The sequence below is a fragment of the Corythoichthys intestinalis genome, chromosome 16, assembly GCF_030265065.1.
Source record: "Corythoichthys intestinalis isolate RoL2023-P3 chromosome 16, ASM3026506v1, whole genome shotgun sequence".
NCBI classification, from domain to species: domain Eukaryota; kingdom Metazoa; phylum Chordata; class Actinopteri; order Syngnathiformes; family Syngnathidae; genus Corythoichthys; species Corythoichthys intestinalis.
The window spans coordinates 17,594,621-17,617,733 of NC_080410.1; the positions used below are offsets into that span (position 1 = coordinate 17,594,621).

At 38.2% G+C, this 23,113-nt stretch overlaps 1 protein-coding gene across 2 annotated transcripts in view; it reads left to right on the forward strand.

Annotated features, from left to right (window-relative positions):
* The window catches only part of LOC130931965 (histone acetyltransferase KAT7-like), a 46,475-nt gene extending 23,931 nt beyond the window's left edge, over positions 1–22,544 (forward strand). The window contains exons 9-15 of one of the 2 annotated variants that reach the window (XM_057861239.1): positions 591–782; positions 2,549–2,638; positions 3,299–3,439; positions 6,720–6,813; positions 6,909–7,055; positions 9,456–9,562; positions 12,777–22,544. In XM_057861239.1, the coding sequence (XP_057717222.1) occupies positions 591–782; positions 2,549–2,638; positions 3,299–3,439; positions 6,720–6,813; positions 6,909–7,055; positions 9,456–9,562; positions 12,777–12,875 (870 nt within the window). In that variant the 3' untranslated portion in view covers positions 12,876–22,544. The remainder of the gene's footprint in view (positions 1–590; positions 783–2,548; positions 2,639–3,298; positions 3,440–6,719; positions 6,814–6,908; positions 7,056–9,455; positions 9,563–12,776) is intronic. The other variant, XM_057861238.1, reaches the window with a different exon arrangement.
* Positions 22,545–23,113: the final 569 nt, after the last annotated feature.

Genomic DNA, 23,113 nt, shown 5'->3' on the forward strand with positions numbered 1-23,113 from the left:
TTTCACAATTGTAGACTGTCCAATTCATTTAAAACTTGGAAGACTGGCTGTTAATGCTCATGTTACAATGCCATTGACGGGACTAGGCATCCAATTTATTATATCTATTGTCCTAATAGACAGTCCAACACCTAACACCATCTAACACAGTCAATTACTGCCAATGAGTTCAATGAGTGCCTTATGAAGGGTTAAATTTTATTTACGCTTTCTTTTGTTCTTATTGTGTCCTTGAATAAATTGTAAATCAAATTTTGGGTGAAAAATTGAAGACTTTATTTTTAGGCCATTTCGCCTAGCCCTACCAAGCTCTGATAGAATTTACCAGAGGTCGCTAATTGTTTTGGACCTGACAGCTACTTTTTGGATCAGTGTAATGTGAAGTACTCCATAATTTAAAAAATTGTGCTCACCTCATCTTCATTGTGTCGCTGGGTGTCACGTAAGCCTCAGCTTATCTTCTTCCCTGACTAATGGAGCTCTTTTCCATTATCTGTCCCCTTATTCCTCTTTTGTCACCGGTTCTCTCCTCTTATCATTTCCTTTCACTACCCACCTTCATCGTCACCCTCTTACCCTGGTCATTACAGGAGAAGCTTCGTCTGGCTGGCCAGGTGTCGGAAGGGAGCAACATGATAAAGATCATTGTGTTCGGACGCTATGAATTGGACACGTGGTACCACTCACCGTACCCGGAGGAATACGCCCGCTTGGGGAGGCTGTACATGTGTGAATTCTGCCTTAAGTACATGAAGAGCCAGACCATCTTACGCAGACATATGGTAAGTGTTTTGATTCAAGCCTAATGTCTTACAAATTAAGTGTAAAAATTAGCTATTTAAAGGTGTTTGAATGGTCATTTTTGAATCACTGAACTTGTTAAATAGGTGAGTGATATGACAGTATACATACAGTTAATCTTAATCGAAAATTGTATTGTTGATATTTGCCAATATGAACACTATGCAAATATTAGAGATATACTAGTCCCTCTCAAAAAATTTGCATATTGTGATAAAGTTCATTATTTTCTGTAATGTACTGATAAACATTAGACTTTCATATATTTTAGATTCATTACACACAACTGAAGTAGTTCAAGCCTTTTATTGTTGTAATATTGATGATTTTGGCAAAAAAGTCAAGAAAAACCAAAAATCCCTATCTCAAAAAATTTGCATATTTCATCCGACCAATACAAAAAAGTGTTTTTTAATACAAAAAAGTCAACCATCAATTAATTATATCAGCTATGCACTCAATACTTGGTCGGGAATCCTTTTGCAGAAATGACTGCTTCAATGCGGCGTGGCATGGAGGCTATCAGCCTGTGGCACTGCTGAGGTGTTATGGAGGCCCAGGATGCTTCGATAGCGGCCTTAAGCTCATCCACAGTGTTGGGTCTGGTGTCTCTCAACTTAATCTTCACAATATCCCACAGATTCTCTACGGGGTTCAGGTCAGGAGAGTTGGCAGGCCAATTGAGCACAGTAATGCCATGGTCAGTAAGCCATTTACCAGTGGTTTTGGCACTGTGAGCAGGTGCCAGGTCGTGCTGAAAAATGAAATCATCATCTCCATAAAGCTTTTCAGCAAATGGAAGCATGAAGTACTCCAAAATCTCCTGATAGCTAGCTGCATTGACCCCTGCCCTGTCCTACCAACACCAGCAGCTGACATGACACCCCAGACCATCACTGACTGTTGGGTACTTGACACTGGACTTCATGCATTTCCTTCTCCCCAGTCTTCCTCCAAACTCTGGCACCTTGATTTTCGAATGACATGCAAAATTTGCTTTCATCTGAAAAAAGTACTTTGGACCACTGAGCAACAGTCCAGTGCTGCTTCTCTGTAGCCCAGGTCAGGCACTTCTGCGATTTCCAGCACACGCCTGTGCATGGTGGCTCTGGATGTTTCTACTCCAGACTCAGTCCACTGTTTCTGCAGGTCCCCCAAAGTCTGGAATCGGCCTTCTCCACAGTCTTTCTCAAGGTGCGGTCACCTCTTCTGGTTGTGCAGCGTTTCCTGCCACACTTTTTCCTTCCCACTGAGGTGCCTTGATATAGCACTCTGGGAACAGCCTATTCACTCAGAAATGTCTTTTTGTGTCTCAGCCTCTTGCTTAAGGGTTTCAATGATGGCCTTCTGGACAGCAGTCAGGTCGGCAGTCTTGCCCATGATTGCGGTTTTGAGTAATGAACCAGGCTGGGAGTTTTTCTTTCGCAGGGGTTTTGAGTTATTTCGTTGATTCAGATGATTAGATTAGTAGCTTCTTTAGAGTACCTTTTCATGCAATGCTAATTTTTTGAGATGGGGATTTTTTTTTTTTTTTTTTTTTTGCCAAAATCATCAATATTAAAACATTAAAAGGCTTAAACTACTTCAGTTGTGTGTAATGAATCTAAAATAGATGAAAGTCTAATGTTTATCAGTACGTTACAAAAAATGAACTTTATCACAATATGCTAATTTTTTTAGAAGGACAAGTACTGTACACTGCCAATGGTAGGATAAGTGTAATCCTGTTTTATCCTTTCCACATAAGGCCAAGTGTGTTTGGAAACATCCTCCAGGTGATGAAATCTATCGAAAAAGCAACATCTCAGTTTTTGAGGTTGATGGGAAGAAAAATAAGGTAAGAAAATCTAATATACAGGGATGCATAGAGTTATTGGTTTGGTTCTCAAATGCGTGCCAGAGGTTTTTGCTTGGTACCAAAAAATGTCCTGTTCACAGTCTCAATCTCCCTCAGTCTTTCTGAAGTCCAAATAAAATGTAAAGTGCTACTTTTATTTTGCTGCAACCATGTGTCAGCCGTACAAGAGAACAGGCAGCAACTTGTCTTCATTGTGCACTGTACAAAAAGAAAATGTCACTTTATTTAGTGACTTACAACCATTCTTTGAACTGTGAACTTTTCAGCAAATAGTGTATATGCTAATTATGGTCCTCAAGTTAGCAACATAGTTATTTCCTTCACAGTGGAGCAAAAAAAGTAACCAGTCTTGGTCATGGTTTACTCAAATACTTAATCAACTGTGTAATTGGGGATTAAATAGCAAAATTTCAAGATATGTATAGACTGGTAATAGTTACGTAAACGCTAAAAACATTGAATGTTAAAATACAATTCATGAAAATGTGATTTTTAAATTTTACAAAATACTTTAATAAAAAAAATACTCACAGGTGGTTATTATAATAGTATGTTTCAGATTTGAATATCAGAATATTCTTGATTATGAGGATGATTTAATGAGATATTAATCATAATAAAGTTGTTTTTTATTGGCAGATTTTCTGTCAGAACTTGTGTCTGCTGGCCAAACTCTTTCTAGACCACAAGACGTTGTATTACGACGTTGAACCTTTCCTCTTTTATGTCATGACTGATGTTGACAACACAGGGTGCCATCTTGTGGGATATTTCTCCAAGGTAAGTGCAGAGATATTTGTTCTGATATGTTTGTTCATTGTACTTGGTACGTTCATTTTTATATCGTTTTATACCGGATAAGATGCACAGCTCTCAGCATCTTCGCTGAGGCAAGGGTCATTGGATAAGACAGCTGCTTAGTGTTTTTCCACAAAGAGGTGGGCGCTAGCCTGCCGCCTAATATAACGATAAATATAAACTATGATCTCGAAAGTCGGGGCAGATCATCTGGGAAGCACCTGCGTGGGGCTCTCGGGGACATTTGTCCTGGCCGCCCAGCATTTAATTATTCTTAACAAATGTATTTATCATAGGCGATCATTGCTTCTTGAATTGTGTGTCGTCATCTCTTGTTTGTTAAGAAAATAAAAGAAAAATTAAAAAGAGAAGATTGACATTTTTCTTCATAAGGAAACAAAATTCCTATCTAAACAATTGGTTTAAAGTAGGGATGTTCCAAACTGATCACATGATCAGAAATGTGCTGATCGCGCCATTTTTCTGATGCTCGGAATCGGGTGAAAAGGATCAGGTTTTCAATTAAAAAATTTTTTGTTTTTCTGCTTCATGCTCGTATAGTGCCAAAGCTTCTCACCCTCACTCCTGCTAAGCAGTGCTGCCAACTATCCAACTTGTATTTAGTACTTAAAGAGCATACGACAGGAGAAAAAAAGTCTTAAATAATAACATTATTATGTGAATTAGAATCATATTTTGAGACGATTCAACTATATGCAACAATTTAGCAAAGCGCAGATGACGAGAAATTAGTCTTTTAATCTGCCGGTTAGCCACGCCTACCATTATAGAGCTCAAGCGTCCCCAACAGGTGGATGACGTCAGCGGGTGAATGGGCTCATCGATTTTACTATTCAGCCCATTGAGGGGGAATTATTCACAACGACGAAAACGCGACGAAGAGAGCCGCAAAATGTCATTGTTTCAGTCTCTCTACTCCAATATTTTTACAGGATATTCTTTTTATCCAAGTATTTTTCCCCAATAGCTAAATAAATGGCTTGAGAAGGACCAGTCAGCCCGTCGAGGGCGAACTATTCACAACGAGGAAAACGCGACGAGGAGAGCTGCAAAATGTCATTGTTTCTGTCCCTTTACTTCAATATTTTTACAGGATATTCTGTTTAATCCAAGTATTTTCCCCAATTGCTAAATAAATGGCATGGTCATGTCAAATAGTAGTCTTGCGCTAAATGTAATATGAAATAATAAAAATGCACTTGTTCAGGACGACATGGCAAAATTACTCCATAATGGTCAAAACTGTCGACTTCACCTTTACTGTCGCACCTCCCGAACGATATTTTATGACACCTAAATCGGACATATGTCAATACCCTTCCCCGGCTTCGGAGAATGTAAACAAACCAAAAGGCGTGACAGCTAGCCGACATGCAAACCCGAACCGAGTGATGTTTCAAAGTCTTGGAAGTGGAAAATCACACATAACTAGCCCGGATTATTTGACATGACGACTGGGTTGTCGATTGTTTTCGCCGATCGGCAAACCGCCCGGCGGAGAGCAATTTACAGTTCGTTCCCCGGAGGAGGGCGGCTGCAGTTGTTGTGTAGCTAACGTGCAGCTAATGTGTATGAGGAGAGCTTTTTATATGCCTATCAATGATCAAACGTAAGTAGTCCTTTATTTAAAGAAAGTTTGTAGTGTTTACTTTGTAATCGCTGTATTCGTATTTGACATAATACAAAACAAGATGTTTACTCACTTCCTCGTAAGTCCAATGGTCCCACAGTAGGAGGGCTTGTCTTGGCCAATATCCACAGTGAATGGGAACCTTTTGAAACTCCAAAAAGGCGCACACGCCTCTCCCTCATAAAGCAAGATTTTTCTGCGGCCGTTTGGCTGGCGTGATGCGAAAAATAAACGTATTAATCCGCAAAATCAGCTGAATCCTTAGTCCTCATACACAACAGTACCGCTGTTTAGTGAAGAGGACGCCTTCACCCGTACACGTCACAGCGCCCTCCTCCTCAATGCAAGACCGAAGCCGGAAGTCACTCATTTTCATGGCGCGGGATTAAAAAAACTAAATAAATATAGCGATCGCTTCCACACACATCAAAGCGGTCCATATCATTCAGGAGCATAAAATACCGCGTGTTTTATGAATTAAACATGCTTTTTCGTGTCACATGCACTTTAAAGTTAACGTTGATTGACAGGTTTTTAACTTTGATCTTGCCAGAGAAACTTGGTGGCTCTATGATCAAAGGCACTGATGAGTCAATCATCGTTAAACTTTAGTGTGCTGTAGCATTTATGCAAGTGAGAGGCTGTTTTCAGCAGCATGAGTGGATTTGAGTGGATTCACTCAATGAAGCATTTAATGAAGACAAGCATTTTTCTACATTATTGTTTAAAAATAATTCACATTATGGAGGCGGCACTGTGGGACAGTAACATGTTTGGTACCTTTGTTAAAAAAATTTTTTACTTTATTTTTTCAGTATCAGATCGGGGCTCAATATCGGCAGATTCTGAAAATCAGGTGACTCGAGTGCAAAAATATGCGATTGAGGACATCCCTACTAAAATTATCAACAAAGTGACCTCAAATTAGCTCATTTCCCGCCATTTACTATGATAGACATCCAATTCCTTTAACAAATTAACACTTGTAAATATGCATTAAAAAGTCAGACGCTAACCAAGACAACAACTAGACACAGGCTATGTCACGGAATCTCCGTCCACTTCTATTGTACTCCTATTAACTGATTCACTGCCAACACAGAACCACAGTATGTATAACATTCACAGATTATCTTGTGATTGTAAAAGAATACACTCTATATTAAAAAATGCTCATAAACAGCAATAAAACATGAACTTCATCACCTTATATTTTTCCACATAGTAAAATTAAATTGAACTCATTATAAAACAATAATTAAAATAAAATGTATAAATGTATCACATTAACTCATACACTGCCAGCGCAGGTCCATGTATGCGTATTCAGAGTATGTGTTGTGGTAGTTAGTGAAGGAAGACTAAATTAACTCATTAATCATGATGGACATCAAATTTGAACTGGGAGGGTTGGCAGCAATTAAATGATCGCTTCCAACCCTCACAGTTCAAATGGATTGGACACGCATTGCCATCAGCGGCACTGAAACGTGATCATTGAGTCTTTGCAATCTAAGTTGGACATATATCTCCGTCAATGAGAGCCAATGAGTTAACTGCTTTTCTGATGTGAGTCCTATTCTTACTCCAGCAATATCTCTACTCTGATAGGAAAAGAACTCTTTCCTAAACTACAATGTATCCTGCATCCTTACCATGCCACAATACATGAGGCAAGGTTATGGCAAGATGCTCATAGACTTCAGTAAGTACACTCATTTGTCTTTCCTAGTCGGGTTCTACAAAACACTATTTTACACTTTAGGTGGTTACACTCAGTTTTTGATCCTATTCTCTCAGGTTACCTGTTGTCGAAGGTTGAGGACAAAGTGGGCTCACCAGAGCGACCCCTATCCGACCTTGGCCTTATCAGCTATCGCAGTTACTGGAAAGAGGTGCTGCTGCGCTACCTGAACAACTTTCAGGGGAAGGAGATCTCTATCAAAGGTCAGAACTGGATTGCATTTTTCAAAACTGTGAAACAATTACGGGATCATTTGGGAGGGTAAAAGATGCATTTAGAAGGGAGATAGATCAGTTGGGGGGGTGCAGCACATCACAAGAGTGACACAAGCAGACACTGCTACGATGCAGGCTAACTACTAGGGTTTCAGTTAGCCCACGGTTCGGTTTGAACCTCGGTTTTCGGATCACGGTTTCGGTTCAGTTTCGGTTTGCGTTTTGCGTTTTAATTGCCTTTATTTTGCTTTAAAGAAAGTGAAATAAACACTTAAAATGTAAACATTTTCAACTGTTAAAATGCTTCTTAGCTCTTTGGCTAGTGTAGTGACTAACTACTGAAATACACAGTAATAAAAAAGTTACTTGGTAAAGTAACTGGTGTTACCTTTCATGTTTTTTTTCCATTTTTTCAAAAAAAAAAAAAAAAAAAAAACATAGTAACCTTTGCTATGTTTGGAGGTCATTTAATGTTGTGAATCAACTGTTAAAGTAGATAAAATTGCTCCCGTTTTTGCATTAGTTCCCTTCTGTCTACTTTCAACATGTGAAAATTTTAAAACTGTTTCATCCTTTAAAGATAGACTCAAGTCAAGATTTTGCCAATTTAGGAGTATTTTAGATAAAAAGTTACTTAGGAAGGTTCACTACAACAGAGCCTTTCTGAGAAGTTTACTGCTCTAAAATGGCGGCTGTTTACTAACGCTACCGAGTCTGTCATTTCGTATGTAGTTCTATATGCATGAGATATCTAGGCGTAGATTGTAGGCTGTCGACTACAGTCAGGAAATATTGGAGCCACCAAGCCTAGCATCGTGTTTGCTATAGCGTCACAACAAACACTCGTCCCTCTCCGTGTCTCTGATTTTTCTGGCGTCATTCAACCAACGTATTAATGCACATTGTCTCGTTGCCGAAAAGGGTGACAAAATCCGAACGGAGGAAAAAAAAAACGTAATGTACGAAAAACTTACACATTTAAAAATCAGTGCTCACTTGTAAAAATTACGCCAAGACGGTACAACTTGACAGGTAGGAATTATAGTGGACCGTCACAGTTAGATAGTAGCACTTAGTAGCACGGGACGTCCAACTATCAGTGGTCAGGGCGAAACTATGTGCTTTGGCGAAATCATCTTCGATGGCTTTGCGTGCCATTTCATAAATGTCGGGGATTACGTTGTTGGAGAAATATGTCCGCGAAGGAACAATGTAACGCGGGTCAAGCGTTGCAAATAAATTAACAAAGCTCGCCCTGTGTTTTCACTGGTGTCCTCTTCGGGGTAGTCCTGCTCTGTGCAAAATTTGTTAGAACAGCGGCTGAGGTGCCGGAGTCATGTTATAAGTGTTGCCATTAGCATAGGGAACAAGCGCTGAGCAATGCTTGAAAATTGTTTTATTAATTTTTTTCAATATTTTCTCTCCCTCCGCATTGTAGTCCACGGGGAAACCGAAATGTTGCCACACCACAGATTTGAAAAAGGCCGGTGCTTCCTCAAAATTCGGTCTCTCCACTCCTCCGCTCGCCATAGCGTTTTGTTTTCTTTCTTGTTTCACTTTCACTTCGCTCGTAAGCTAGAGAGGGCGTTTCTCTGCTTCTATTAATTACACAGGTGCTTGACAGCGATTGGACATTTACTTGCGGGGCGGGAATTTCTTCACAGCTGTGCTTCACGTCACACACAGGCACGCAGAGCTCGACCAATTCATTCCACAAGCGCTCGGAATAAATTAATTGCAAAGCCGAAAAGGTGCGGTTCATAAAGGCGTATTGAACCGTACAGGGCGAACCTAACGGTTCGGCTTTGAACCGCAAACCGTTGCACTGCTACTAACTACACATAAAATATCTCACATTGTGAACAGAAACTGTTGCACATTTTCATCTTGTTCTGGTCTCATCAAACAAAAACTGGCATCAGGCTCGTCATGTTTTAGTCTCCCAAAACACGTTTTTAGCTGGTTATCGTCACGTCATTCTCATGAAAAAAGTGTTCGTTGACGAATTTCTTTCATTATCGTTACCGTCATCGTTGACCAAAACAACACTACTGAGTGGGAACTGAACTGCTTTTGCCTGCATTGCAGTCAGGCGAGTGAACCAATGTGTGTCAGTAACATTTTCTTTGATAAAGGAAAAGAATGGCAAATTCTAAACATATTCAGAACATATTAACTCATTAGCTGCCAGTGAAAGACGTCCAATCTGTTTGAACAAGGGGGGCTAGTAGCGGATGAGCTGTTATGTTGTCACCAGGTCTAACATTAGGAGTAACAAACTCTTGAATCAGGTAAAGCTGCATGTTTATTTATTATTATTATTATTTTGCTTTTGTAAAGTTTGCACAATCGCCCATGTTCACCCTAAATGTCATTTTTTGTTGTCAGAGATCAGCCAGGAGACAGCAGTGAACCCAGTGGACATTGTCAGCACTCTGCAGTCGCTCCAGATGCTGAAATACTGGAAGGGCAAACACTTGGTTTTAAAACGACAGGTAGGATTTCAACCAACTGCTGGAAAATAACTTTAACAGCCTAAAGGCCTTTCAAGTTGCCGGTCATGTTGTTAACGTATGTACTATCGTGTTTTTGTATCTGTTCCTCCTATATTTGTGAACAGATCGCAGCTTAAATTTGGTATCTACAGTGGGGCAAATAAGTATTTAGTCAACCACTAATTGTGCAAGTTCTCCCACTTGAAAATATTAGCGAGGCCTGTAATTGTCAACATGGGTAAACCTCAACCATGAGAGACAGAATGTGAATAAAAAACCCAGAAAATCACATTGTTTGATTTTTAAAGAATTTATTTGCAAATCATGGTGGAAAATACGTATTTGGTCAATACCAAAAGTTCATCTCCATACTTTGTTATGTACCCTTTGTTGGCAATAACGGAGGCCAAACGTTTTCTGTGACTCTTCACACACTGTTGCTGGTATTTTGGCCCATTCCTCAATGGAGATCTCCCCTAGAGCAGTGATGTTTTGGGGCTGTCGTTGGGCAACACGAACTTTCAACTCCCTCCACAGATTTTCTATGGGGTTGAGATCTGGAGACTGGCTAGGCCACTCCAGGACCTTGAAATGATTCTTACGTAGCCACTCCTTTGTTGCCCTGGCTGTGTGTTTGGGATCATTGTCATGCTGAAAGACCCAGCCACGTCTCATCTTCAATGCCCTTGCTGATGGAAAGAGATTTTCACTCAAAATCTCTCGATACATGGCCCCATTCATTCTTTCCATTACACAAATCAGTCGTCCTGGTCCCTTTGCAGAAAAACAGCCCCAAAGCATGATGTTTCCACCCCAATGCTTTACAGTGAGTATGGTGTTGTTCGGATGCAATTCAGTATTATTTCTCCTCCAAACACGAGAACCTGTGTTTCTACCAAAAAGTTCTATTTTGGTTTCATCTGACTATAACACATTCTCCCAGTCCTCTTCTGGATCATCCAAATGCTCTCTAGCAAACTACAGACAGGCCTGGACGTGTAATCTCTTCAGCAGGGGGACATGTCTGGCAGTGCAGGATTTGAGTCCCTGGCGGCGCATTGTGTTACTGATAGTAACCTTTGTTACTGTGGTCCCAGCTCTCTGTAGGTCATTCACTATGTCCCCCCGTGTGGTTCTGGGATTTTTGCTCACCGCTTTTGTTATCATTTTGACACCACGGGGTGAGATCTTGCATGGAGCCCCAGATCGAGGGAGATTATCAGTGGTCTTGTATGTCTTCCATTTTTCTAATAATTGCTCCCACAGTTGATTTCTTTACACCAAGCGTTTTACCTATTGCAGATTCAGTCTTCCCAGCCTGGTGCAGGTCTCCGATTTTATCTCTAGTGTCCTTCGACAGCTTTTTGGTCTTGGCCATAGTGGAGTTTGGAGTGTGACTGACTGAGGTTGTGGACAGCTGTCTTTTATACCGATAATGAGTTAAAACAGGTGCCATTAATACAGGTAACGAGTGGAGCCTCGTTAGACCTCGTTAGAAGTTAGACCTCTTGAACAGCCAGAAATCTTGCTTGTTTGTAGGTGACCAAATACTTATTTTCCACTGTAATTTTGAAATAAATTCTTTTAAAATCAAACAATGTGATTTTTGTTTTTTTTCTACATTGTGTCTCTAATGGTTGAGGTTTACCGCTGTTGACAATTAGTGGCCTCTCTAATCTTTGAAGTAGGACAACTTGCACAATTGGTGGTTGACTAAATACTTATTTGCCCCTCTATATATTCTAGTGATTACCCCGAAGTGAACAGGAAGTGACCCGAAATCAACAGGAAGTGACCCGTAAATGCCCTAAAATCAATAGAAAATGACTTAGTTGAGTAGTTTTAGTTCACCGATCAGCAGAGGTAGGGATCCCATTGCAGATTCTCCAGAAATTGCATTTTCATGTAAATTTACGTTTTATTAACATTTTATTAATTTATAAATGCGCTTAATAACTCTTTCCCTGTCATTGACGATGATAGACGTCAAATCATGTGGGTCTGTTCATCCTTCTGCTGTGAATTTAAATTAGTTTTGTCACAGTTGTAGTAATAAAAATATGGAAATCCAATAATTAATAAGGAAAATTAATAACATAATTAATAATGTAACAATAACAGTATTAGAGGTATTTACTTACAGCTTCATTTGACAGTGATGTAGAGATACCACATCGACGCTTTAACTTTTGAAGTTGCACACAAAATAATCATAAACCCCTTTTTTTTTTTTTTTTTTTTTTTTTAAATATATTTTTAACTTTGCAATCAGCTTACAAATCAAATAGCTCAAGAGCAATTTTAAGTGAATTCCTCTGTTGTCGGATCAAAGGTAGTAACCCGTTACATTTACTCCGTTACATTTACTTGAGTAACTTTTTGAGGTAAATGTACTTCTAAGAGTAGTTTTACAAAGCCATACTTTTTACTTGAGTAGATTTGTGAAGAAGAAACGCTCCTCTTCGCTACTTTGGGCTAAACTACGGTAGCCGTTACATTTTTTCTCTTTATTCTACATATTAGATTTTTTTTTTTTTTTTTTTGCCAGAGTAGCCAACAGTGGCGCTACCGGTTTTACCAATGACACGTAGCAACAATAATCACCATTCGGACTCAAACTTGCCTTTCTATGATCACTCTGGCCTGTTCAATCATGTGGCGTCTTTCAATCACTGTAAAAAATTTAAGTATTTGACATAGAGCGGCCGTCATCATGACTCGAAAGTGCTGATTTTTAAATTTTTATTGGGTTTATATTTATATTTATTTTATTTAGTTTTTATTTGGCACTGATAGACCACAGAGATATGATCCTTTTAGTTTCATAAGAGGAAATATGCTTTCTGCACTAGGGGGCACTCATGCTCGTTGAACGAATGATGTTTCATTTGTGTATTTTTTTTCTCTCGCCAGAATTAATGATTTTTTTTTTTTTGTATTTATTTGGCTTAATGTGGTTATGTTGTAGCGTACAGTGTTATTGTTCTTCAAACTATAGTAACAGTTCATATAGATTAAAAAAAAAGTTTTAAAAAAATCAAACATCGTAAGCAGTTACTCACAATGTTACTCATTACTTGAGTATTCTTTTCATCAAATACTTGTACTTGATTACATTTTTTGGATGACTCATTTTACTTGTGTAATATTATTTTGTAGTAACGCTACTCTTACTTGAGTAAAATTTTTGACTACTCTACCCACCTCTGTGTAGGATCTTATTGATGACTGGAAAGCGAAAGAGCGCAAACGTGGAAACGGCAAGACCATCGACCCTACAGCCTTGAAGTGGACACCGCCTAAAGGGACGTAGAAGAGTTTTTTTTCCCCTTACACTTCCACCCAAAAGCAGTCACATCCTCTTCTGCACACTGGCAAACAAACACACACAAAATATTCACACTCTTACTGTTGTTCAAAAACGCTCCTAGCGGCTTTTAACAAAGTCAGATATTGTTCCGCCTCTCAGATTCACTCCAATTACAAAGAACAATATATTTGTTGCCTCCTCGGCTTATGCTTATTATTGTCCCATATTAAGGTCTCTGGTCTTCTCATTAAATGACTACCGGTCTGAATAAGAACATATGAGAGAATGCAGCAAGCAATAATGGTTAGATGATGCATTATCATTTACATGCTCAATCTAGATATGGCAGAAAACACAGACAAGGCTGAAAAATCAGTTTCTGCTCTTGCACCCCTCCTTAAAATAAACTGCTGTATTTGAAGCCAAAAGAACTGTTGCGTTTGATAGAACAATATGTCTATATGCTGCCATAGCAGATTCATGGAGTATTAAGTCCCAGAACTATTTTCAATTTGTCCGTTTTACCCAGGAAACCCCCGTTTACAGACGTCGCGCAACCGCTTTTGTTTCAGCCTAGCCATAAAAAGAAGGTAAGTAATCATATTTATCACTCAAAATGTCTGACATTTTTAGCTTAGAATCATTAATTGATGTCTAACATTTCGTTTAAAAAAAAAAAAAAACGACTTTAAAAAATTATTTGCTCGCATGTTTTAAAGTTTTACACAAATGACGTCACAATGAAAAAATTGGCGTCTGTAACAAAGTCACGGATATCTACCTCATAGCTATCACTTAATTGTATTTTTTCTGTTAATGTCGCATTTTCCCCGATATTTTAGATGATAAATAATCGATCCAAACAAAGATTTTTTTTTTTAAATGTTTAAAAGGGTAAATATATGAAAATGAAAATCTCGATTACTCCTTGACGTCTGCGATTTCGGCTTCGCGACCCCTGTTATATTACCATGTTTCACCCATAAAATCCAGCTGTGGCCATTCACATCTGTGTCTTGACACTCGATACATGCAAGATGGAGTTTTTGGATCGAAACAAGGTAAGTACGCGATGATATCTCGTTAAAATCATGGCGTCTTTAATTCTGCTCTCGCGTGTTCTCACCTCCAGTTAGGGTTTAGCTGTTTAAAAAAATCTTTTTTTTTTTTTTTTTTCAAAATGCCCTCCTGTTCAAAATTTTTCTTCCCCCAGAAAATTGACATTTTAAGCTTTCCAATGATGTTTCACACGAGCAAATCTGACAATTTTGAAATTTGGACAAATTGGGGGTCTTAGAGCAGAACTTAAAGTCACCTGAGTGTTTTCCGCCATATCCTGATTTCTCTGGCATACAACGTGCACTAGTATTGATGGGTTCCTTTCCAAAACACAATAAATCCATGAGGATTATTTTGATTTGTAAGTCTTACGCATTGTTTTGTCCTAGAAAGAAAACGTGTAGACTCATTCTGAACATGTTCAAAAAATATAATAGTCTGCACCCAATGAATAAGATGACAAGATCGATCTGTATTGAGGATGCAGGCGGGCATTTTTTTTGTTTTTTTTTTGGAAAAGAGCACATCAATTTCACTTCGTTGTTGTGACAACACAAAGCAGGTAGAATTAAAGAATATTCTTGATAACAGTAAACAGGACCTAAAATCGCCCTAACGGAGCTTTGAATGGAAAATACTTGAAAAATGTTGGGGGGGGGGGGGCGTCTATTTTGAAAACGACTCACTCCAAAATTGGCCGGATTGACATCAAGCGAATGTAGATGCAGCAGCCATTAACACAATAAAACAAAAAATAATCGATCTTGTTTATTTGCAGTTGTGTAACAAACTAATGCATGCTGGGTATTTAACCAATGATATCTCACCGTAAACTGTAGCTGCCATTGGCCTTATTTGGACTTTTTTTTTTTTTTATCATCTAAGAAGGGACCTGCCTTGTGTTATGTTTCTCCATGTGGTCAACAGGGTGTATGTAAGGATTTTATTTCCCCCCTCAGAGTTCCCAAAATGTAATCATATTCTACCTCCTAGGTTTCACCACTGTATAAATGTGGAAATATTCCATGTTAAGATTTTTTGTCCTCTTTGTTACTTTGTGAAAATATTTTGTGTAAAGCATTTTTTTACTAGAGTTGTTGAAGAAAAATGTTTTATTTATGTTTTAAGACTGTGTAAAGTTAAGAAAAATGTTAGTTAAAGGATGCTTCCATGTTAATAGAAATATTTATGTAAATATATTGGACATTTCTTTGTTGCTACTGTATGGAAAACTCATTTGCATTTTGAGTTTTATCTGTGATCATCGAAGACTAAATTTACACTGCAGGTTCAAGTCCAAGTCTAAAAAAAATAAAATAAAAAACCTAATTGGCTGCAATTGACAGAGATAGATGTCCAATCCATTTGAAGTGAGAGGACTGGCTGTCAAATCTCACAGTTCATTTGGATTAGATCGCTACTGATGACTCCTTTACTCAATTTACTCGGCTCATTTAAATTCATAGCAGAAGGATGAAAAGAGCAACATTATTGGACGTCTACCATAGTCAATGGCACTGAAAGTTTTAAAAATAATAATAAGCCATCGTCCTTTTTTCTTCTTTAAAATAAAATTTTTAATTTTGAGTGAAGCGCTTATATTAATGTGGTATTTTTAATCTATGTATTTAGCCTACACTTATATTGGTAGATGTTATACATATTAGATTTTTAATCATATTTGAAATTTAAAATTTTTATTTAATGTAATAATTAAAATATATCAAACTTGTCCCACTTGAGAGCAGCAGTGCAACATCACGGTGCGTAAATCCAACTTAAAGCAACACTAAGTAACTTTTCAACCTTTATAAAATATTTTCATAACATTTTTGATATGTCGACTGACAACTGGTTGAATGGCACCTTTTTTATATCTTGAGGGGCTCTTTCACCGGCACTAATTAACTTTGAGGAGGGTGGCAGGAACCATGCCAGGCCAATTTTCATAAACTTAAAATTCAAATATTTTCAAAAACAAAACAGGCACCCCCTTTAGGCATACATGAGTCTCCATGAGCAGCGACATAAAAAATTTCAAAGTCGTTCCCTGATAAAATCACGATTATTTTTTTATGCAAGTATTAAAAAAAAACTTAAAATGGCTATAAAATACTCAAATTTAACGCTACATGCACAAAAAGCCCCAAAAGCAGAGATAATCACCTATATTTTCAGGATCAATAGCAATATTTAACATAATAGCAAAACCAAAATGGCAACTGCATTTTTTTTCTACTGCCAATAAATCACCCAATTTTCACATCCCAAACTTAATACTTGAGGAAAACATGCAGAATCATCTTAATTTTACGCAACAAAAGCAAAATTAGCATTTTTCTATATACAATCACAACTTATTTAGGTTGAATTCAGCTATTGTGTAGAGATACAAAATCCAACATGGCGGCCGTCACGAAAACGTGGGCCAAAAATTACCTGATTATTTGATTGTAGTTACGCTATTGTGTATGGATACAAAATCCAACATGGCAATAACCACAAAACAAAGAGCTTTTTAAGTTTAAAATTCATGTAAATAAATGCTTAAATCGCAGAATTTCTATAAGTATGAATGTAAAACAGTCTAGATTCTTGGTTAAAAGCAAACAACGGGCAGTTATCGTTCGTTTTACGTGAATATTTCAAGCAAAAGTTACGGTATTGTGTAGTCCAAAATGGCGGCATCACGAAACAAAGAGCTTTTTAAGTTGAAAATTCTTGTATATAAATGCCTAAATCGCGGAATTTCTACAGATAAGAAAGTAAAACAGTCTAGATTCTTGGTTAAAAGTAAAAAACTGGCAGTTATCGTTCATTTTACACAAGTATTTAAGCAAAAGTTACGGTGTTGTGTAATCCAACATGGCAGCCGTCACGAAACACAGAGCTTTTTAAGTTGAAAATTCACGTAAATAAATGCTTAAATCGCAGAATTTCTATAGATATGAACGTAAAACACTCTAGACCAGACATGTCCAAAGTCCGGCCCGGGGGCCAAATGCAGCCTGTAATCAAATTTCATCCGGCCCCCAGCCTCTGTCATAAAATCAATAAAGTCTGGCCCGCACACAGACTTAATAAATTCGTCAGCAGTACTGCTACCAGCATATGAAGTAGCTTACACACTAAATGCTGCTCCTCATTTACCCACTAAAATGCAGCAGCACTCTAAACAACATTACCCCATGTGACCCTTTACTCCCAATTTTCTAAAATGGCGACAATCAACAAAAAAAAAAAAGTTGACTGCGACGGCCGACGCTTCAAGGATAGGTGGAAATTGGACTATTTCTTCATTAGGATACGCAACAACTGCATCTGCCTCATTTGCAAAAAGACGGTCGCTGTTTTTAAAGAGTTCAATGTGAAGCGATATTGGCAAACAAGACACGCTGACACGTATGACAAGATTACAGGGAATATACATAGCGAGAAATTGAAGCAACTTGAAGCTAGTTTAATTTCACAGCAGCAGTATTTTGCAAGAGCCCGAGAGTCGAAAGAGAACGCCACCAAGGCTAGTTGCGAAATTGTTGAAATTATTAGTTAAAAAAAATAAAGCAAATGCGACACAGAATGGCTTGCTAAAATTTGCTCAAATATATTGTTCTACGTAAAGGACGTCAGCCAAGGTCGGCCCTCCACATTTTTACCACACCAAATCTGGCCCCCTTTACAAAAAGTTTGGACACCCCTGCTCTAGGCTCTTGGTTAAAAGCAAAAAACTGGGCAGTTATCATTCATTTTACTTAAATATTTCAAGCCAAAGTTAAGCTGATTTTTTTCCATTCTTTTCATTGTATTCACAACATTTCAAAGTGCACGCATGTTGTGAAAAATATAATAATTACCTTGAATCCTCCACCAAATCACTCTTGAGACACTCCTGACTGCTTGCATGCGGTAAGACATTTGTCCTATTTCCACTTAAATTTCTGCAGTAGAACGCAGCGTGTGTTTGAGTTTAACACAGTGAAAGCCAACTCAACTTCTGCCTGGGTCTGGCTCCTTGTGGGAAGGCGTGGCGCAACATCTGTAGGAGCTCTTTTCAACTGATGGTGGAGTCTATGGCTGACTGCTTTACGGCATACGTCACTTTCCCCATTCATTATAAAAACAGAGGTCGAAGCTAACGCTTTCATGCGAATTCTGCGAAGATGGCAGAGCAACAAAAACAAAAAGTTTTGTCTGAGGAGGAAAAAGAAAGGGAGGATATAGAGAGTAAACATTGGCCCAGCTTTCAATCGTTGGCGTGATGCCACACTAAGCCACACAGTTGCTAACCGCCATATGCTATTGTTTAGCCACAACTGGATTCATTCCCTTATTACTTTGATGGTATGGTAATTTGATGGTGATGACACAGCCGCTGGGAACTGAAATGTTGTTTAATCTATCTGCAGGCGACCATCGTGAATTTACGGCACGATGTGGGTGTGCGCTAGTTCTCATGGGAAACACAGTCTTCCTTAAGGCAAAATACTACTTCTTTTTTCCATTGGCATCACTAAAATCGACAAAACACTTAAGTTACAAAGTGTTGCTTTAAAGAGAAGTTTTAATCATGTCACTTGGCTTTGCGCGATAAATCGATGTTATGAATTTGTATTGCGTATGATTTAAACAAAAATAATTTTATGTTGGGGGGTTTTCCCCAAAAGGAAATCTAACAGTTATTCAATTGATTATTCCATGAGAAAGCATTGTTTTCTTGGTGAAGTTATTGCTTTGTATTTAGGGCCCGACAGCACCAATAGGTGCAGACAAAAAGATATTTAAGACAGGTTTTGCACTTTATTTACATTTGTTAAACATTTAAAAGTTTTTAAAGCCTTGAGGTGGTAAGAGACTATTTTTGGTAATTAAAGAAAACACGTAACCCTATAACGACTTGACATGGTATAAAAGCATGGCCTAAATGACCCAAAAAGTGATGTCCACAAATGTTAACGCCAGATCTTTATTATATACACTGCTGACCAAAAGTATTGGTAGCCCTGCAATTCTGTCAGATAATGCTCAATTTCTCCCAGAAAATGATTGTAATTACAAATGCTTTAGAAGTAATATCTTCATTTATTTTGCTTGCAATGAACACAAAAGAGAATGGGGGGGGAAAATTGTTTTAGATAAAACTCCAAAAATGGGTCAGACAAAAATATTGGCACCTTTTGATAAATCGTGTGACGCTTCTCGAATTTGTGTAATTAACAGCACCTGTGGCACATAACAGGTGGTGGCAATAACTAAATCACACGTGTAGCCAGTTAAATGGATTAAAGTTGACTCAACCTCTGTTCTGTGTCCTTGTGTGTACCATATTGAGCATGGAGAAAAGAAAGAAGACCAAAGAACTGTCTGAGGACTTGAGAAGCAAAATTGTGAGGAAGAATGGGCAATATCAAGGCTACAAGACCTTAATGTTCCTTTGTCTACCGTGCGCAGTGTCATCAATAAGTGTAAAGCCCATGGCACTGTGGCTAACCTCCCTTGATGTGGATGGAAAAGAAACATTGACGAGAGATTTCAACTAAACATATTGCGGATGGTGGATAAAGAACCTCGACTAACATGCAAACAAGTTTAAGCTGTCCTGCAGTCGGAGGGTACAACAGTTTCAACCCGGACTATCCGTCGGCGTCTGAATGAAAAGGGACTCTATGGAAGGATACCCAGGAACCCCACTTTTGACCCAGAGACATAAAAAAAAGCCAGGCTGGAGTTTGCCTAAACTTACCTGAGAAAGCCAAAATGTTTTGGAAGAATGTTCTCTTGTCAGATGAGACAAAAGTAGAGGTTTTTGGGAAAAGGCATCAACATAGAGTTTACAGGGAAAAAAATGAGATCTTCAAAGAAAAGAACACAATCCCCACAGTCAAACATGGTGGAGGTTCCTTGATGTTTTGGGGTTGCTTTGCTACCTCTGGCACTGGACGGCTTGACCGTGTGCATGGCATTATGAAGTCTGGAGACTTAACAACAAATTTTGCGGCATAATGTAGGGCCTGGAGACTACCAACAAATTTTGCAGCATAATGTAGGGCCCAGTGTGAGAAAGCTGGGTCTCCCTCAGCAGTCATGGGTCTTCCAGCAGAGCAATGACCCAAAACACACTTCAAAAAAAGCACTAGAAAATGGTTTGAGAGAAAGCACTGGGGACTTCTAAAGTGTCCAGCAATGAGTCCAGACATGAATCCTATAGAACACCTGTGAAGAAATCTGAAAATGGCAGTTTGGAGAAGGCACCCTTCAAATCTCAGAGACTTGAAGCAGTTGGCCAAAGAAGAATTGTCTAAAATTCCAGTAGAGCATTGTAAGAATCTAATTGATGAATATCGGAAGCGGTTGTTCGCAGTTATTTTGTCTAAAGGTTGTGCTACCAAGTATTAGGCTGAGGGTGCCAATACTTTTGTCCAGCCCATTTTTGTAGTTTTGTGTAAAATGATATTGATTTAATTTTTTTTTCATTCTCCTTTGTGTTTTTTCATTGCAAGCAAAATAAATGAAGATATTACTATCAAAGTATTTGTAATTGCAATCATTTTCTGGGAGAAATTGAGCATTATCTGACAGAATTGCAGGGGTGCCAATACTTTTGGCCAGCAGTGTACATATATAAATATGTTTTTAAATCAACTATTATTTTTATTTCTTGTACGAATAAATATACTTATAAATAATAAAGATTGACAGCGCTACACCTCTAATACACTTGGACTGGGAGGGATGAAAGAACATTGTTATTGTCTCCTTTTAAAAAAAGTAGGTAAATGGGAGGGCGAATCAGAAAAAAAAAGATTAGTCCAATTTTTGGTGAAAAAAAATCTGAGATTATATTTTCAGGCTTTATTGCCCAGCCCAAATGTCAGTGTTATATAAATTTGCATTCTGGCATATTCCTGAAATGTTTCACTCCCATTTTATGTTTTTGTATATATTTTGTATTTTTTGTCACTATTTCAATTACGCTCCACACATTTTCACTGCTTCTGGATGAATTTACAGTACATACCTTTGGACAATTTGGAAATGGGTTTTGAGTTTTACTAAAAACCATAACAAGCAAGGAGTCAGCAGAGTATAGCTCAGCTCTTCTGTTTCAAGTACCAGATGCCAAACTATGCTAACTTTTAGAGGTGAGAAAGTAGTGGAACCGTTTCTCTTTTGAGTATTTTTGTGTTCAGAACATGAATTGTTTCTGTGCCTCTGAATTAGGAACTAACGACTTGTTTAGTATTAAGTAAGCCAATGGCAGCTATGGATCAGAAGCTACAGAAACACTTTGCTTTGGGCATTAACAGATCTTGAGTGTACACCACCAGCGACGTAATCCTGAATCTCCAAACACTTTCCTCCGTATACTAGCGACACAACGCAGCGACAGTGAAACATAGTTTAGCATCAAAAGTGTTGATCTGTTGTGCTTTTGTGTTGTCTGGCTTTTGCTTCCTCTTCAATAAAACATCAAAGTTTCTGTGGCTTGATGCTTGTATTTCAGACTACAATGGCAATGATGCAGATACAGTCCCTGACAAGTCTTGTCGCTTTTCCATTTTGTAGAAACAATTGCTAATAACAGCTAAGATTTGTTGATATTTCAGACTAATTAGCTCTCAGTGCAGACAATTAAAAAACCGTGTGGCATTTGCCAAGGCCCACAGCCTGTCAAAAGGATGGATGCTGGGAAAGTGGCAAAAGGTGGATTTTTCAGATGACTCTTCCATTGAATTACACCATAGTCGCCACAAATATTGCAGGAGACCTACTGGAGCCCGCATGGATCCGAAATTCACTCAGAAAAGAATGAATTTACATCATTACCAAAATAATGGTCTGGGGTTACATCCAGTATTAGGGTGTGCGAGAGATCTGCAGGGTGGAAGGCAACATAAATAGTCTGAAATATCAACAAATCTTAGCTGCCTCTTACATTCCTAATCATAAAAAGGGACAACTTCTGCAGCAGGATGGTCCTCCATCATATACTTCAATCTCTTCCTCAAAGCTCCACAAGGCAAACAAGATCAAGATCCTCCAGGACTGGCCAGCCCAGTCACCAGACATGAACGTCATTGAACATGTCTGGGGTAGGATGAAAGAGGAAGCATGGAAGATGAAACCCAAGAATTTTGATGAACTCTGGGAGGCATGCAAGACTGCTTTCTTTGATGTCCCTGATGACTTCATCAATGAATTGTATGAATCCTTGCCGAGGTCCATGGAAGTCTTAGAAAATATTAAATTTGGATCTCACAGCACCACTACTTAATTCGCTTATGTTATGTATAACATATTTTTGTATTTGAAGTACATTTTTTGTTCAATTTTCACACTACTTTCTGTAGGCGACAAAACTTATCTTGCCAAAATTTGACCTTTCTGTCTTCATTAAATGATAAATCTTTTTTCAGTGAAACAAATATATTTTTGTACATTCAACATCATTTGGGAGGGTTTTAGCTTTCATTTGAGCCATTTCTGAAACCAATTGAATAATTAAAAGTCAGGTTATTAAGGTTAAGCGACAAGACTTTTGTCAGGGACTGTACAATAGAAGGTCGAATTGATAATATTTAAAGCAGTCGTTATTTTTATTTATTTTGAATGCATTCAATCAAACTTCACACGACACCCCATGATGTTACATAAAACATGCTTTTTTTGGAAGGCAAATAAAACTAAATATGAAAACACATGGTATTCTCAACCTTTGATCTGTACCGCCAGCAAAAAAAACCAACAACAACAAAAACGTCACTATATACAGTGAGGAGCAGAAGTATTTGTACCCCTTGTGATTTTGCAAGTTCACCTACTTAAAAAATAGGTAAAGGTCTGAAATGTCAATCATAGATGCATTTCCACTTACAGTGCCCTCCATAATTATTGGCACCCCTGGTTAAGATGTGTTTTTTAGCTTCTAATAATTTTTTAAAATTCAAATAATATGGGACCTTAATGGAAAAAAAGAGAAAAATCTAACCTTCAATACAAGTACATTCATTCAGTGGGGAAAAATCCCACAAAGAAATAATTATTTGACATCAAATAATGTGTGTCACAATTATTAGCACCCCTGGTGTTAATACTTTGTACAACCCCCTTTTGCCAACAAAACAAGGTCTGGGGACTGAGATGGCCATGGGAGGAGCTTGATTTTGTGTCTGGTGAACCATTTC